Genomic DNA, 18794 nt, shown 5'->3' with positions numbered 1-18794 from the left:
TTCCATCCATCTATTCTACCTGTCACTACTGAAACAAGTGAGCTTTCGCTACTTACTCTCTTTTCCTTTCTCTTTGTTTTTCAGCTGCTGAAGTTTCTGCTCTCGGTGCTGCTTCTCCAGCTCCTGCTCCTGTCGGTGCTGCTCCAGCTTCCTCTGGTGCTCCAGCAGCTCCTGCTGATGTTTCATGGCCAGCATCTCCTGCTGCTGCTGCAGAGAAGGGGGAAAAGAGCAAATTAACTCGGTCAGACTTCCCTGTGCTAAACCAGAAGCTGCTATCAGGTGACAAGAAGGTTGCTTAATTCATAGAAACAGGGAAAAAAATGGCATTTTCTTCAGATAGAGGTTCCTGTGCTAAGACTCAATCATGTCTCTGCTCCTTGCAGGGGGGTTGGACTAGATGACCTTTAAAGATGCTTTCCAGCCAAACCATTCTGTGATTCTGTCGTGCAGCCCCATTTCTAGTTCAGGACAGCAATTATGCTAAACCATAGGCACTATATGCTTCAGGCTTCAAGGCACGGCCTGTTGACAAGCAAAACCATCCTGTTGAGAAAGCATCTAACTTGAGAAAGGGACAACAAGCTTCCGCCCAAATAGGTGCTTCCCCAATCCCTTTCCTGCTGCCCAAGGGTGCGGTTGGGTCCTGTCATAGTTCAGCCCCGATCGGGACCAGACTACGCAGTCTCTCTCACTCCCCCCACCCTCCGAGGGAACAGGGGGAGATGATATAAGGAAAAGGCTCAAGATTCAAGATAAGGACAGGGAGAGATCCTTAAAGTTACCGTTACGGGCAAAACAGACTCGACTTGGGGAAAACTACTCATTTATTACTAAAACCAAAGCAGGATAATGAGACAGAGAACGAGATAACCTCCCCCACCGCTCCCTCTTCCCGGGCTTTACCACCTTCCCCCCCCGAGTGGCACAGGGGGGAAGATGGAACGAGAGTTACGGTCAGTCCATCACACGTTGTTTTATGCCATTGCTTCATTGTCGGGGGAAGAACTCCTCACATTCCTCCCCTGCTCCAGCGTGGGGTCCCTCGCATACACCACAGTCCTTCGTGGAACTGCTCCGGCGTGGGTCATCTCTTCCACGGGGTGCAGTCCCTCCAGAACGGCTGCCCCAGCGGGGCCTCCACGGGCCACAGCCACCTTCAGGCACCCGCCTGCCCCGGCGTGGGGTCCTGCATGGGCTGCAGGGGGATCTCTGCTCCTCCGTGGGCTCCCCGGGCTGCAGGGGGATCTCTGCTCCTCCGTGGACCTCCATGGGCTGCAGGGGGATCTTGGCCAGGAACCACAATACTGCTCCCCCTCCTTCTGCATTGCCCTTGGCATCTGCAGCCGTTCCTCTCACCAGAAATTCTTCACAACAGGCTGGCAGACGCCTCTCAGGGTCTCTTCACATCTCATTCACATCTCATCTCCTCTCCACTTCTTGCAGCCGGGCCGGGCCGAGTTGGGCCCAGTCGCCGCCCGGCGGGAGGCCAGAGGGTGAGGCCTGCAAGGCCCACAAGGCTCGCGCCTCCCCCTCTCTGCCCCTGCTCAGCTGCTTCACATCTTCTCTACTTTTTTTTCTGTTTTCCCCTTCTTAAATATGCTATCACAGAGGCGTTATCACAGAACATTCTGCTACCAGTTGGCTCGGCCTTGGCCAGCAGCGGGTCCGCCCTAGGCCCGGCCGAGTCCACTGGACAAAGGGGAGCGAATTCCAGCAGCTTCTTACAGAAGCTGCCACCCTATGCGCCCCTCACTAAACAAAACCAGAACAGGTTGGCGCAAGCAGGAACTGCGAGGATGAAGAACCGCCCACTGTACTCAAAGAGCAGGTTTGGGATCATCTGAGGAACTTAAAGGTGCACAAGTCCATGGGACCTGATGAGATCCATCCGCGGGTCCTGAGGGAACTGGCAGATGAAGTTGCCAAGCCACTGGCTATCGTATTTGAGAAGCCGTGGCGGTCTGGTGAGGTCCCCAATGACTGGAAGAGAGGGAACATAACCCCAGTTTTTAAAAAGGGGAATAAGGAAGACCCGGGTAACTACAGGCCGGTCAGCCTCACCTCTGTGCCTGGCAAGGTCATAGAGCAGATTCTCCTGGAAAGCATGCTAAGGCACATGGAGAGCAAGGAGGTGGTTGGTGACAGCCAACATGGCTTCACCAAGGGCAGATCGTGCCTGACCAATTTGGTGGCCTTCTATGACGGGGTGACAGCATCGGTGGACAAGGGACGAGCCACAGACATCATCTACCTGGACTTGTGCAAAGCTTTTGACACTGTCCTGCAGGACATCCTTCTCTCTAAACTGGAGAGACATGGGTTTGATGGACGGACCACTCGGTGGGTAAGGACTTGGCCGGATGGCCGCACTCAGAGAGTGGTGGTCAACGGCTCAATGTCCATGTGGAGACCGGTCATGAGTGGTGTCCCTCAAGGGTCCGTATTGGACCCGGCCCTGTTCAACATCTTTGTCGGCGACATGGACAGTGGGATAGAGTGCACCCTCAGCAAGTTCGCCGACGACACCAAGCTGTGTGGTGCTGTCGACATGCTGGAAGGGACGGATGCCATCCAGAGGGACCTGGACAGGCTGGAGAGGTGGGCCCGTGCCAACCGCATGAAGTTCAGCCAGGCCAAGGGGCTGAACATGGTCCTGCACATGGATCAGGGCAATCCCAGGCACAAATCCAGGCTGAGGGGGAATGGATCGAGACCAGCCCTGAGGAGAAGGACTTGGGAGTGCTGGTGGACGAGAAGCTCAACATGAGCCAGCAATGCACCCTTGCAGCCTAGGCATCCTGGGCTGCATCAAGAGGAGCGTGGCCAGCAGGTCGAGGGAGGTGATTCTCCACCTCTACTCTGCCCTGGTGAGACCCCACCTGGAGTACTGTGTCCAGTTCTGGAGCCCCCAACACAAGAAGGACATGGACCAGTTGGAGACGGTCCAGAGGAGGGCCACAAAGATGATAAAAAGGCTGGAGCACCTCTCTTATGAGGACAGGCTGAGAGAGTTGGGGCTGTTCAGCCTGGAGAAGAGGAGGCTCCGGGGAGACCTGATAGCGGTCTTCCAGTACCTCAAGGGGGCCTACAAGAAAGATGGGGAGAGGCTGTTCAGTAGGGCCTGTTGCAATAGCACAAGGAGTAATGGTTTTAAAATAGAGGCGGGTAGATTTAGATTGGATATTAGGAAAAAATTTTTTACGATGCGAGTTATAGAACACTGGAACAGGTTGCCCAGAGAGGTGGTGGAAGCCCCGTCCCTGGAAACGTTCAAGGCCAGGCTGGATGAGGCTCTGAGCAACCTGATCTGGTTGGAGATGTCCCTGCTCCTTGCAGGGGGGTTGGACTAGGTGACCTTTGAAGGTTCCTTCCAACCCTAACCATTCTATGATTCTATGATTCTGCTCCACAAGCCAGCTGCTGCCCAGATCCTGTGCTGAACCAGGGCAAACCGCTACTCCGGCTGGACCTTCATTTTCTCTCTCTAATTAAAACCCCATTAGGGCGCCTTGATTATGAATATTCACACATTTACCACGTACAAACCCTACACCAAAGGACAGTATGGAGCTCATCAAATCAAGCATTCATCAGCGTGGCTGACGACCATGCCATCCTCAACGTGGGCTTTGCAAGACCAGTTCAGTTTCCCCTGCACCTATGCTTTTTTGAATAAGCCTTTAATTATATGACTTTGCACTCCGGTTTCTCCAAAAGTCCTTCTCTGTCTCTGTGCAGATAGTAGAATTCCCACGGACCAGGACCGTTCATCAAACGCCGGTCACTTCCCATCTGCCGTGCAATCCTCAGATCCCAAGCTAAACACAAAAGGACTGGCTGCTTTGTGGGCACAATCACTGTCTGTTTCTGAGCTTAACTATAAGAGAATTGCTTCAATATATAAAAATATTCTTCTAACAACCTCTCAAGGAAGGATTTACCTTGGTCCTCTCGATTCGTACACATTCATGAGAAGAACTGAGAGACAGGCTGCCTAATTAAGGTGAAAAATTGTAAAGCTTTCAGCAAATGAGATGTTCACCAAAGGCTCCCCGCCCCCGTCCACTGTGCAAGTCCCTGCCTTGTGTCTCCAAATCCTTGCACTTGGAAGATGCACACGGACACATCAACCTCCTGGGAAATGTGGAAGGGACCTCCTCAGCCCAGAGCGTCCTTCTTGGGCCCGTGGATCGGGGATTCGATCCATTGGGCCCTGGGGCGGTACCTGTCAGCGCTCAGAGAAGATCCTGTGTTTTGACAGCCAGCCAGGAGCGAGCCGGGCCGCGGCAAAGCCGATGACAAATGACAAGTCTCAGCAGCTTGGCTAGGTGTGAACGGATCTCCTGGGGCCTTCAAAGGGCACTTCCTCTCCCTGAGTTCCACTGAAAACTGCTTTTTGTTTTGCAATGACTTGGGCTGCTCCGATTACCTTTGTAAAACCCCCTGAGCGCAGGGGCGCGCTGGCTCCCCACTGCCCTCATCGCCTTCCGCCCGGCCTGCAATCTTTGCGTTGGCAGCTTATAAACCACCAGCTTGATTTTTAAGCTGGCAACCTTAACCTTCAAAACCCCAACCGCTCTGGTGATAGATAAGACTTCGCCGCCGCGGGATTTAACGGGTGCCTGTTCCATGATGCCACCCACTGCTCCAGGTACACGAAACCCTCTACGTGCAACAGGACCGTGCCAAGCCACGGCTATTAAGAAGGGGAAACTTGCTCCCTCCAAAAATGTGTCTCACTCCATCTTTCAAACTCTGGCAGCATGTGCACACACAAGACTCCCACCCCACATACACTGATTTTTTTTTTTTTTTCTCCTTTCGTGCATTTTTTTTATTCACACTTTTGACAGCAGTTTCTTATTTTAATTTATAGTATCGTACCTTCATACTATCCAATGCTTCCGCCGCAGATACGCTGCAGACGATACACATACAATTATACCATTCTATATAAAGATGCAAAAAAAAAAAAAATAAAATACCGTCAGAGGTACTTTGCAATCTGCCTGGCTATCTGCTGGAAACTCCTGACGGAGGAGTCCCTGCTGCTGCCAGTTCCAAGCAGGCAGACTGTTGGAAAACACTGAACCCCAGTTAGCAGAATTTGCCGCGATTGCACCTATGCTTCCCTTCCTAATTCTATTGAATTTTATGTAAACAACAACAACAAAAATCCAGGCTCTACAAACCTACAAAAGGAAAAAACAAACAAAAAAAAATAATCCCTAGAGAAAAACGAGTTATTTTTGGTTTATAATTAAGCAGCAGCTTCCACTAACACATCTCCATTTGGAGAAAGAGGATCTTTTCAGACTCCCAACGAGTCCACCACATGGTGGGCTTGTATAACCTCGCCACAGAAAGTATGCAAATGAACAATATTTAATGCACAATATGTTAAAACAGGTTTTGTTATTTTTATGAAATCAGGAGCCTTTTCTCTCCATCTGCAGTCTCCTAAGCCTCGCATGCTATGCTTCCTGCAATGGTTTACATACATTAGGGTGCTTTGGAAGGAACCGTGCTTTCACTGACATCTGCAGTGAAATGTGAATGAAAAGACCCATTTGTACCAGGATGGCTTAGAGAAGCTGCATTAGAGACGTATTGTTTCTGCTGATTTTGACCCCGGATTCCACAAAGCTTGCTCTTAATATAGTTTTTGAATCTTTTTGAAGTTGGAAAAATAAAAATAAATTTTTTTAAAAAAAATGAAGCCACCTCTCCAACTCTATCCAGGAAAAGAAATCACTTTGTTGGTGTCTGCTGTAGTTTCAGAAAATGACCACAGAAAACCCATCTGAGTGCTCTGTCTGAACTGCGATGTCGTCTTCCGGCATGAATACTTCCCCAGGAGCAGGGCTGAAAACAAACCCCGCAGGCAGCATCTGAGAGGAAATGTCCGGCGCTTTCAGCGCAGGCATAAAACAATCTATACCCAGACACTCACCATTACCCATGCAGGTAACGAGGCACGCAAGTCTGGGTGAACAACAGTTGGCATGCTTATCGCTGAGAAACGTTTCCTGCCATCCAAAGCAGCCCAGCGTCGTGTCCAACTCCCACTTCCATTTCAGTCTATCCCTGAGATTATCTACTGAAGGTGCTCCAGCACGGTGGGACATCAGCCCAAGCGCTTCTGCCACCCTCGGTATTTGCAGGTGATTCCCACCTTCTCCCAGCACAAGGCAGCTAGGTGAAGAAGAGAGAGATGAAAAGGTAGCCTGATCCTCCACCTACAGGTCAGCGCTCCGTGTTTTCCACCTCAGACCAAGGCCACGCTGGCACAGTCCAGCCCGTTGGAAGATTACAATCTGAGGACTTCTGCCAGGCAAGCTCAGAGACTTTGCACAACCGCTTCACCTGCAGCCCCCGAACGAGAGATCGGCCTTCTGACGGAGGCGGTAGCTTCAGAGAAGTTCTCAGGATGCAGAAGTTAAACATTGGCTTCAAAACTGACAAGTTAATGCTGAACAAGGCCAACCCCCCCCGCTCCCCCCCAAAGCAGATCTGCTCAGCACACCCTGAACTCGTAAAGGCTGAGTTAAGGCACGACACAGCAAACGCTTCCAGAAGCTTCACGTAACTGTCCTCTCACATAGCAGGCAGCGAGGCTGGGGTTTTGGCACAAATAGCCATTTTAAGGCAAATCGCCTGCCACTCTCTTTGGCAAAATTCTACCATTGTGGTGGATTAAATCAGGTATTTACAACCGTCTGCAGCTCAGATCACGTGAAAATTAAGGAAAATCGTAGGTGGTTATCAAAAAAGAACTCACCAAAACATGTACACACCGAATCACCCCCAAAAAATCATGAGCCATGGGTGGAAGCAAAGCACAGATGTCGACAGAATTCTGGGAGAAGTGTCGTATTGGGTTATTTTAGAGCGATCTCAATGCTGGTCATTCCTTTGGCTGGACTCTCTGCTTCATGTTCTCCCCACCCTCTTTACCGAAGTCTCAGGCTGTGGCTCCAGTTTCAGGATTCGCTCTCTTGGCTCCATCACAGTGTGTTTCAGACATCTCCTGGAGCACCGGAGACTAGTCAGAATTAATCAGTTGTACTGGGAGATGGGAGGGGAAAAAAAAAACCAAACCAAACCAGTTGTGGTTTTCAGCAGAAGCCAAGACACAAAAATCTGAAAGCACAGCACAGAAGAATGAAGGTCTATCATCTCCTTTCTTGGACACATCAGCAGCTGAACGTATATTTGGCATGCCCCCTTCCAGCTACCAGGCAGGCTGACAGCAGGCGGTCCCGTGCCAGAAGCTCCCACGGCCAGCACCTCTCCGTGAACGCAGGGAAATGATCCTTCCCAGCTGACAGCTTCCCGGGCAAGAGACCCATCTTGGTTAGACACATCCTACCGAGAAAGTCTGCTGTTCGAGTTTACGAGGCTCAAATGTCTCCAGGAAAGGGACCGATGGTTAAGTTCCCTGATCGCCAGCTCTAGGTGAAAAGATTCCACGTTATTAGTTTGGCAGCGTAGGTATGGATATGTCTTTGTATCCCACTTTCCTTCCCAGCCCGTTGCTGCTCACCTCTCCTCAAAGGGTGACAGCTTGCACAGCAGCTTCGTCCCTCTGAACTCTGAATATCTGCCAAGGTGCAGCGCTGGGAATACGTTTCTGTGAGCCTGTTCCTCCCGACTGCCACTCCGGTCTAGTTTTTACCATTTCTCCAGAAGCAGAGATTCTGAGACTCCTTCTAGAAAGCAGTGAGCTCCATTTGTAGTATCCAGCCTGTTCAGCTCATTCCCCCATTTTCCTCTCTACAGGTGAGGAAAACTCCTTTGCGTTTGCCTCTGCTGTGCCTTACGCGGTTATTATCAACGGGGAGGACAAATCTGCACACCACGAGCAAGGAACATCCCTCCGAGCACAGACAGCAATAAGGAATTTCTGTAAATCCAAAAACTGTATAAGTTGTCTGGTAAAGTGTCGTGGTTTTGTTAGTGAGGGGGGGCCTAAGGTGGCAGCTTCTGTAGGAAACTGCTAGAAGTCGCTCCCCTTTGTCCAGTGGACTTGGACAGGCCTAGGGCGGACCCGCTGCTGGCCAAGGCCGAGCCGATTGGTAGCAGAATGTCTCGTGATAACACCTCTTCGATAACGTATTTAAGAAGGGGAAAACAGAAAAAAAAAGAGAGGAGAGAAGATGCGAAGAAGCTGAGCGGGGGCAGAGGCGCAGAGGGGGAGGCGCAGGCCTCATGGGCCTTGCAGGCCTCACCCTCTGGCCTCTCGCCAGGCAGCCGACTGGGCCCGACTCGGTCCAGCCCGGCTGCAAGAAGTGGAAAGGAGATGAGAAGTGAATAAGATGTAAAAAAGATCCTGAGAGGCGTCTGCCAGCCTGTTGTGAGGAACGGCTGCAGACGCCAAGGTCAGTGAAGAAGGAGGGGGAGGAGTAATGCGGCTCCTGGCCAAGATTCCCCTGCAGCCCGTGGTGACGACCATGGTGGAGCAGGTTGTCCCCCTGCAGCCCATGGAGGTCCACGGAGGAGCAGAGATCCACTTGGAGCCCGTGAAGGACCCCGTATCGGGGGAGGTGGATGCCTGAAGGAGGCTGTGGCCCGTGGAGGCCCCGCTGGGGCAGCTGTTCTGGAGGGACTGCACCCGTGGAAGAGACGACCCACGCCGGAGCAGTTCCACGAAGGACTGTGGCCCGTGGGAGGGACCCCACAACGGAGCAGGGGAGGAATGCGAGGAGTTCTTCCCCCAACCATGAAGCAGCAGCGTGAAATAACATGTGATGAACTGACCACAACTCCCATTCCCTCTTCCCCCCTGTGCCGCTCGGGAGGGGAAGGTGGTAGAGATAATGTTAAGCTCGGGAAGAGGGAGGGGTGGGGGGAGGTTATCTTGTTCTCTGTCTCATTATCCTGCTGTTTGTAGTAACAAATGAATAGTTTTCCCCAAGTCGAGTCTGTTTTGCCCGTGACGGTAACTTTAAGGATTTCTCCCTGTCCTTATCTCAAACCTCGAGCTGTTTCTCCTTATATTTTCTCTCCCTGTTTTCTCAGAAGGTGGGGGGAGTGAGAGAGAGACTGCGTAGTCTGGTCCGATCGGGGCTGAACTACGACATAAAGGAAGAAGCCCCAGCTTCTTCTGGGGCAATGTGGTAAGATCTCAGACCTTGGCAGAGTAATTGTGTCCTCTGGGAATTGTTTCGGGACGCAGGGAGCAGAGGAGCTGGCATGGGAAAGTTATGCTAAAATCAGCATCAGGAGCAGAGATGCACGAGGAAGATGCTCCCCTGCAATGGGAGCAGCTTAGAGAAGCCACCACCGGGTTTTGATCATTGCAATGAAGGAAATACGGATAAAGAGACGGAGGAGCGTGGCTGTATCCACCGGTCCACCATTCCTCATCACCTGTGTGAAGGAAAAGCGACCAAAGCAGAAAGCTGGCAGGGGACAGGAGACCTCACTGGTGTGCTACTGCCGGGCTTCTCAAACAACCAAGGAAAAGAAACCAAAACACAACATAATATCAAATATTTAGAATGTTTACATGCTGCCACTTAAACACAGAGATTAATCCAACAACGTTGTTAGTGTTGTGCGTATACGCGTGAAGTTCCTCAGAACACGGTTTACATTTTAAATGCAACTTCATTCTCCCACAAAACAGCCAAGACGCCACAGGCAGCAACAGGACTTACACGTGTCTGAATGCCAAGTTATCAGTGACGTGTACGTTAACAGCAGCACTCACCCGGGCATCTCTTCACCTGGGCCCTGACTCCCTAGGTCTTCTCTTCTACTACTTCCAATCTGTTTTATCTAGTTGAAGAATAAGATGGAGTTGGTAAGTCAAGAGGTGGGACCTGCAAAGCAGTCCTTCTGCTGTTTATTTTGAAATTCCAAATTGAAGAGAGACCATAAGGCTTTTAGCTTTCAAAAAAAAAAAAAAAAATCAAATAAAATGAAAAAAAAATAATCACTGTGCCCCAAGCACATTTACTTGGAGACAAACTCATGCTGTAAAGGGTGGAAGAACACAAGTGTAACCACTTCAAAAGCTGTTCAGACTCCACAGAAAAAGTGAAAAAGTGAGCACGCACTATAAAAAAATAAAATCCTGTATCTGTTTGGCAGCTTCCATTTACGTTAGACATGCAAGCCTTCAGAACACCCAAAAGTCAGCCCAGTTTAAGTCCAACTTCAGGAGACGAAGTAACAAGAAAACGCACTGGGTAAACACGTCTTCCTCAGCTTCACCACAGGAACGTGGAGCAGCCGAGCCCGGGGGGCACCAAGCGTTTGATCTGCCAGCACTGACGGCTCAGGAACTCTCTGCGTTTTGCTGGAAAGCTGTGAACCCCAACGCGAAGACACTCGAGTGATGGCGCGAGGAGGACAAGGCTAGTTGTACCAGCAGACGTCGTGGACACTGGTACAGGGTTTCACAGGACGAAAGCCACCGCGTCCACTGACTGCGGTGAGATCTGTGACTTCACTTTGGCCTGAAGTTCTCCTCCATCTCAAACGCTTCTTTATGCGTCTCAGACTTGGAAAAATCTGGAGTTTGCATTCTGCTCCTTCCATTCAACAAGCCACGGCCTATCTCAAAAGAAGCCAAAAGGAAATGTGCCCCTTTTACCGGGTTTAAAGTGCCCAAAATTAACGCCCAAATTAACCCAGCCTGCTGCACGACTTCTTCAATGGAGAGATGCGGCTTACAGGTGTCGACGCTGCTACAGGAATTTGCTGACCACTCCTCTGCGCAGAGGTTTGTCCTCATCATTCTTGGAAAAGGTCTTGACTTTGAGCACGAGCAAAGTCACCCCTCACTCTCCAAAGACAGCAAATGTTCTGATCTTGAAAAGCTTTCTCCAGGGTTGCTTCCATCAGAAGTTAAGTTTCACAGCATCCAGGTCTCAGACTTGGAGTCAGCTCCGCACACCAGAAAAACGAGGCAAGGTCACCAAAAAAAAAGAACAGGAAGCCGTCTAGAAACAGCGAGAGAGCGTGGTACAATGCATTCAAGTAGTGACAAGGCACAAAATGTTCAGTCTGGTTTTTTATCACCGACTGTACTCAGCTGCGGTTTTTTAAGATGAATAATCCTATCATGTCAGAATGCTGCGAGAGGCAAGCACCCGGTATCTCCAGGCTTTTCAAGTCTAAAGGAGCGGATGATGCCAACCCCATCAGCAGATTCGAAATGAGCACATTTTTTCCTGTTACGTAGGAATGAACACAGTGAGACCCCCAAAAAGCAGCTCTGGGCACTGCCAGAGCTGCACCGAAAGCAGCCACACTAAAAGATGACGCGATTTGTGCCCCAACAAGCTGTCCTGTAAGCAAACCTGCCATTCCAAGGGCAGGTGGCTCAGATGGAAGCAGAGAGCAGTCTCCCACTAGAGCATCAACATTGACACGTACCGAATGTAGGGATCTCTGGGGAAAAAACAAAAAAAAAAAAAACAAACAAAAAAAAATTACATTTCTTTTACAGCATTGCAAAATCTGTCCGGAAGATTCCCTGAAAAGACTTCTAGTCTGCAAAACAAAAATAAGGAACGGCCAGAGAGTTTCACCCCAGGGCTCCAAACAAGGGGCTAACACCTTGCATACGTTACCACCTCTCAATCAGGGCTTGGAAGCTACGTCGACGAAAAAATGTCATTTGAAACCAGCAAAAATGAACAAAACCATCTCCCCAGGCTTTATCTGAACACTGCTATATACATAAAGCCAATGTCTGAAAACATTCCGTGTATTTTTATTTACTGGCATAAAGCCATTAAGCGGCACAGCATACTATTAAACGTAGGAAATCTCTGTGCTGGTAAAAAGAAAGCAATTTCAGAAACACTCCTCAGCAAACGTCGTTACAAACCTCCTTTCGCTGTGGCTGCTTACAACACAAGCTTTCTCTGACCGTCCCGTGGACACTGCACGGACAGTTCCACTCCTGATGCTCGCAAACATTCTTTTCTCAGACAACGGGAAAAAAGCAGGAATAGCATTGCAGGACAGAACGAACCTCTCTGCGTCACCTCCAGGTTAGGGTTTCAGGTCCGCAAGGTGCTGTGAGGCTCGGCTGCTTGCCTGCATTGCTATCCCGTGGCCATCAGGACTCTTGGTGTCATGTGCGAACGCCGATGTGCGTCAGCATCCTGAATACGTTCCCGGTTTTAGCTATAAAACAGCCAGAGCTGGGAAGAGCCCCGCTCCGAGCTCCGGCAGCGCGGGGACGGAAGAGATTAAAGCGCATTCCCCACCACGTCCTTCGCTCACACCGCCCGAGGTGCCTCTCGCCCTGCCAAAGCGCGGATCCTGCCCCTCTTCAATCATCTCTCTCCAGCCCTTGACCAGAAGGCAAATGGAAAAGCTGTTGGTAACTTCCAGTTGATCTTGGCCGGGAATGCATGAGTCACAAAGGAAAAAATTCACTGCCGATTCCTTCGCAATCAAAGGTCAAGCGAAGCTCACACTGGGACCTGCAGAGAGGCTTTCCACCGTCTCACCAGCAATGGCCCAGGCGCCAGGCTCCTTATTCCGTCCTTGTTTTTGTTTAGGAAGGCAGATTTGAAGGCTATAAATATTGTCTCACATGGGGCGAGGCACGCCTGGGTGGAAAATCCGTCTCGCTGAAGGTGAGCGGCTCCAGGAGAGAGGAGCCGTCGCCGCTGCCTCCCGCCAGCCCCGGCTCGCTTTCCGGCATCGCTTTCGGATGTCAGGCCTCAGCAATCTGCGAAGCTGCGCTGTAGTTGTGAAAGACAGTTTTCTCTATTTCCATATGGTGTGAAGTCTTCGTACGGCTGGGCTGATTTTCCCCAAACATGTCAGGGTTTTCTCATTACTCCCCACGTGCAACGATCCCACCCCCTCCGTGCGCTGATCGCTAACTGCGGCCATTCTACTCCCCTCCCACAAGTATTATTTCACTCGCAGCCTGGCTCTCCAAACTGCACTAGATCTTACGATTAAAACTGGGCTGCTGAAATAAAACCAAGTTCTGGAAAATACCAAAACTTCAGGTCTGAAATAGGAAAAAGTTATCTACTTGAATAGAAAAACAAGAAAGACATGTCAGTATTTTCCAAGCCAAATTTCATTTTCTTAAGAAGACCTTGAGACATTTCTTATAGTAGTGCTTTGTTTGCGGGGCAGGAGGGAGAGATATTCCCCCCCCCATAATTCACATGGAGTCAGAACAGTTCCTCTGTTCACACCGACACCAAGGTGACAAAAGAAAGAAAAACACACACACAAAAAAATTGATTCCTGTTGTAGTAGCTAAGGGTTTAACATTTAAAATGAGTAAGGTCTTCAAAGTCTTCATAGTGCATATGTACAGCTCCTTGCTGTACACATTTCTGCCCAAAATACAGGAGAGCTGCTTAAAAAATGCATCCAAACTGTTTTTCACTTCTAGCAGCAGACGCCCGGTCACTGAATTCCCGTAGACAAAACCATTCAACATCTCCAAGCGGAAGAGTGCAAAGGTACTCAAACCTGACCGTCTCACCAAAAAAATGTTTGCGCTGCGTGCGTACCTGTGACCTGGCCTGCTCTTTCCAAAATACGCTCACAGTCTAGGAGTTGTAAGCAATGGGATGCAGAAACAGGTGTCGGATGGGGCAAAGCACAGAAGTTGCTGCTCCGGAACACAAACAGAACAAATATACGCTTTGCACTTGTTGATTAAAATGGTGGACGCTAGCTTGCAATGAAAAAAAACACCAAATTAATTGATTCCATATAGGGTTAGCTATGCAAAACATAGTAAAATGCAGAAATTCTCCCCCCTTCACAGAAATAATTTACAAAGTGATTGGAGGATTTATCGCCATAATTAACGAAGGCCCTCACCACCTCCAAGGAAACCAGTGCCAGGGAGAAAGTCAAAGAACTGCCTTTTGTTTGACATCAGAGTAAGTTTACAGCCTTGATGTTTGCATTTTACTTTTTTGGCTTGTTTCGTTACATTTTGAGGCTGTTCTGATGCTGAAAATTCTAACAACTGCAGGAGCCTCAGTTTTCTGGAAAGGAAGTAAGTTTGCAAGATACACAACCGCCTTGCAATAGCTGCTGAATGTTCACTGTCTGAATAAAAAAAAAAAATAACCAACCAAAAACCAAACCATAAAACCACTAACCCCAAACATCGGGGAAGTCACTGAAGATGTCCAGGAACCAAACCCGGTGCCGCTGTGCGGCAAGCCGCGAGCTCACGCCGGCCATCACTCATCACGCACAGTCTTGGTTCACAGAGACCCGGGCAGGCTTAGGTTCCCACGCCTTCCTTACCTCCACTCGCTCGCAGCAGCGTGATGTGCACTCACGGGACGTTCAACACTCACCCTGAGCAGCCAATTTTTAAAAAACACCTGAGTTCCTCCAAAAACAGCTCTGCATCTTCATTTAGGCCTACTTCTACACCAGATTTCACCGTTCAAACCCTAGCGCTTCACTTACACAGGATTTCATTTATGTTTTATTCATCCCCCTTGCTTTTTTCGTGAGCCATAAAGGAGCTGGACACCTCGAAGTTCAGACTCCAAAGATGAGGTTCTATGTTTTAGTTCTCTGGACAAAATAACAGCTTCCCTGCACCTACAGCCACTGCATTTAACACAGTTCCCAGCTTGTGAAAGTCGGTTTAATCTACGAGTCATCTAAATGTGGGCTGACTTATGAACGCAAAAAGTATGCTTTCCCAAAGAAAGCACATCATAATTACATGCTGGTATACGGTTTGGGGTTTACTTTATTTGTGAGATATCACGGGGTTTATTTCCATAATGTCCTGGTTTATTTTTAAAACAATTCCAGGCACGATGACACACTTACCACTATCACCCTGCAGCTCATCCTTTTTCATACAGGATTATATCATTTCTATTTTAAGTTTTTTTCCTCTAGCCAAGCTTACACATTAGAGAAAGAACTTCATTACCTAATGGTCTAGATACACTGTGCTAACTGGCTTCTCAAAATTAGATCTTGACTTCCTTCTCATGCAGACTTTTACCAGAACCAGTCATAGCTTTAAGATAAACGAGATCACATACGTTCCCACCACCAGTGCTTTGAGCTTATCCATTAAATGTGAATGACCCTTTCCTATTTCTAATAGGCCAACATCCAAAGGCACATGCAATTACAAGGAAATAACGGAAACAACGGTCACAGAGATTTCCCATCCCTTCCTCTTGACTGTGCTACGTGAACCGCTGATGCTGTGACTGCTCTTGTGCTATCTGTGCACGAACACCTACGTATGTGTATATGTCCACAACTACACACATACACACACACATACACTTTTTATGCGCACTGTGAGTGTATATATAAATGTATTTACACGCATGCACCTCCCGCAGCCTTGTCCTGGAGCGAGCGCGTCCGAGGACCCACCAACAACATAAGCATTTGCTGTTTATCAGCCTTCAGACTGCAAGTGTTCTTACAAACCCAGGCTCTTCTCGGTGTTTGAAAAGTCTGTAAATAACACACCATTAATTGTAATCCTATCTTCCCCACTCCGACATGTATTTTGTATTAAAACGAAAGTTATATAAGGTTGAATTGAGGTTGCTTTTTAATATTACATTAACGCTATTTACCATGTGCAGCGCTAATCCCCCTTTGAAAAGAGAGCATATTAGCAATTCTGAAAGCTTCTGTTACCATAGCAATAGTCTGTCACTGTGAAATATTTATATAATGTCTAACGTTTTCACTATTCAACAGCCATCTTCTGAACTGTATTCCTACTTAATCCCTGCGTTACATTTCCTCTCCGTCCCGTGCAACAGAGCAGCCTACCTTGCACGGCGCCGCTCCGAAAAAATCTCACTGTGTGCACACCTACCTGCACCCGCGATTCCCTTTCCCACGGAGCCAGGGACGTCCAGTTTGGTTTGCAAAGGTTTGGGGTTTTTCTGTTTGTTTGTTTACCAAAACGTTCAGTTTGCATCCCGCACCGCCGGCGTATGTCCAGTGAGCAGTTCCTATGCCACTCTCCTCCCACACAAGTGGTATCAGCACCAGGTAGCCTAATAACCCTCCTGTGAGGTTAAATTCTACTGACATTAGGCTATGCCATTTTCCCAAATCCCGATGCAGGTCCCGCAAGCCACCATTTAGCAGTGTGGAGCAGGACTTCTGAATACACACAGATCGGTGGATAAGGCTTAACACGACACCAGCTTACCTGGCCTCCTCTCCTCCACGTTACAGAATGGTAGAATCACAGAATGGTTCGGGTGGGAAGGGACCTCCAACGGTCATCCAGTCCAACCCCCCTGCAAGGAGCAGGGACATCTCCAAAGCAGGGACATCTCCAACTTTTTATGCCCCTTTTAAATCTTGCTGCTCGCATCCCTTTGCAAAAAAGCCTTACCAAGTCCAGCACAGTATCTCCACCCTCAAAGTAAATTACCTGGTACATCTCCTTCTGGTGAGGAGACACTTTCGCACGCCACCCAAAGTGCGCCACTCGCCATCACTTACTTTGATGTGCTCATGCAGCTGGGCCTCATGCTGCCGGGAGAGCTGCTCATGCTGCCGCTGGAACTCGGCGATGAGGATCTGTCTCTGGATCTGCTGTTTCTGCTTCAGCGCCAGGAGCTCCTGCTGGAGCTGCTGTTCCCGCAGCGTTGGCTCCGTCACGGGCATAGAAAACTGGTGGTCCAAGCGCAGATCCATCGGGACTGAAGTCGGTGCAACTTGCAAGGGCAGTGCTGTGGTCACATCAACTACAATATGAAAACACAACAGCAGAGATGAACGTATGGCTCAGTCACACAGGGATTCAGCTTCTATACAGGGTCCAGCAAAGATCTTGAGTAACCATGGACTGAATCAAGAACAGCACTGTTAAACTTGCACCATTTTTAAAATGGTAAAAAAAAGCACCAGAGGAATTTAGAGTTCAATAAGTCTTCCTCCAGACATCACTTCCTACAAATACGCACTTTTCTAAAAGCAGAAGACTTCAATGCATTGCACATAACCCTTCTTGATACCATTCTACATCCGTGTATGCAAAACATACGCCTCTGTTCCACCCTCCATAGAATCACAGAATCTTTAAGGTTGGAGAAGACCTCCAAGATCATCAAGCCCAAACACCAACCCAACACCACCACGTGCACTAAACCATGTCCTGAAGTGCCACGTCTACATGTTTTTTGATGGTGACTCCACCGCTTCTCTGGGCAGCATGTTCCAATGCAGGAACCTAGCATCACTTGAAATAAGAAGGATGAAGATTCATCTAAGACTTCACAGACAGCATCAATCTTGACTTATGACAGATCAACTGATGGGCTCCTATAGTCACGAACACGAGAGTCTCACTTTAAGAAACTTATGCAGAAAAACACTGCGTGCTGTATCCTTTATAACCACTTTTGGAAAGGAGCTTAGCCAGAAGCAAACGGTAACAATTTTTCCTCACTGCTTCGTTAAGTGCTTCAACGACAGATTGGACTCACTGCAACCAAGGCAAAGGTACAAACGTGCCTTGCAGGCACCGCTGAGACGCCGCAGAGCAGGCAGCGACAGGAAGCACAACCCCGAACGGTGACCACGCAAAGACTTGCCCCTGCCCTTCAAACTCCAAGTGGGACAAACCTGAAGCACAACAAGACGAAGGCAGAGAACAGCACCCTGTACCAGAAGGACCTGTAACTCAGCTTCATCGTAAGAGATGTACGCTAAGAGGAGAAAAAAGGGAAAACTATCACCTTGATCGTCTGTGTGGTAACGATCAATTCTTTGCTTACGCAAAAAGCATCTCCCTGAAGACGAGGCGATTGTCATAGAAAACCGCAGCAACGGACATCTACAAAAAAATCATTTGCCATAACTGAACTCAAGTTTCGAAAATTACGGCCATCCCATGAATGACTAAAACTTCCTCAATTGCACCTGAACGACAGCTCTGCATTTCACATCTGCTCCGTACAGGTGCCACATTTAATGCCTCTCTCCACGGGGCAATCGCTCAATAACGCTTCTGATACCTTTGCATGAACACCACCTGCAGAATAAAAGCGGCTGCACTTTCAAAAACATTGAGCCCCAGCAGGACAGACAGCCTTCCAAAGCAAAAGCAAAGGCAGTTCTGCTACATGAAAGTCGATTTTTCCCTGCCTACAAACAGACTGGTGAAGTAAACAATTCAAAGGAAAAAAAAAGCATGGAAAACCTTTAGGAACTGCAAAAGCTTTAAGGAAAAGTTTTACTAAGACTGACTGCCAGCTTTCACCATTTGTATGTTGCCCATGGAACAAGTACTTGAAAAGGAACTTTCCTTTTATACAAAATTCAACTCATACATCACTTTAAGCCTGATCATTAAACCCTAGGTCTGATTTCAGCTGCCTCCTCAAGGACGCGAGACAGGAGCGCAGAACAAGTTGACTCCGTCCTTCTGAGCAGCGCGTCCTCCGTGGTCCCCTGAAACCAACTGCGGGTTGTTAGAAATAAACGAGCACCCTGTGCTGAACGTGCCACCCCGGACACGCAAGCCACTTCACCGTCACCCTTCTGTGGCAGCCCACTGAGAGAGCCAGAGCGGTACCCACACGTAACGTCCCAAACTGCACCGGGACGTCAGCACCAGCAGTCCCAGACACAGAGTTTAACAGGGTTTTCCCCAGACGCCATCCAGTTATTGATTTTGCCAGGAGTTACGAAAAGCGCAAGAAGTTGATGCTGGTAAAATCTGAAGCTAAACGAAGCCCAGAAAAAAAATATTTTAGAATTAGAAAATTTAGAAAAATCAGGGGTGTTTTGCAAGGTGGCCTCAGCTAAAGCAAAATGCCAAG

The 18794-nt window shown here is 48.9% G+C and overlaps 1 protein-coding gene across 7 annotated transcripts in view; it reads right to left on the bottom strand.

Annotated features, from left to right (window-relative positions):
* Window positions 1-18794, bottom strand: part of HDAC4 (histone deacetylase 4) — a 255508-nt gene that overhangs the window by 103399 nt on the left and 133315 nt on the right. For all 7 annotated transcript variants that reach the window (XM_086751531.1, XM_086751535.1, XM_086751533.1 and 4 more), the window contains exons 4-5: window positions 16471-16715; window positions 57-207 (exon numbers count right to left, since the gene is read on the bottom strand). In XM_086751531.1, the coding sequence (XP_086607657.1) occupies window positions 57-207; window positions 16471-16715 (396 nt within the window). The remainder of the gene's footprint in view (window positions 1-56; window positions 208-16470; window positions 16716-18794) is intronic.

This window comes from Chlamydotis macqueenii, chromosome 6 (assembly GCF_036417535.1).
Source record: "Chlamydotis macqueenii isolate bChlMac1 chromosome 6, bChlMac1.mat, whole genome shotgun sequence".
In the NCBI taxonomy this organism is placed as follows: domain Eukaryota; kingdom Metazoa; phylum Chordata; class Aves; order Otidiformes; family Otididae; genus Chlamydotis; species Chlamydotis macqueenii.
This window is presented reverse-complemented; position numbering and strand designations above follow the sequence as displayed.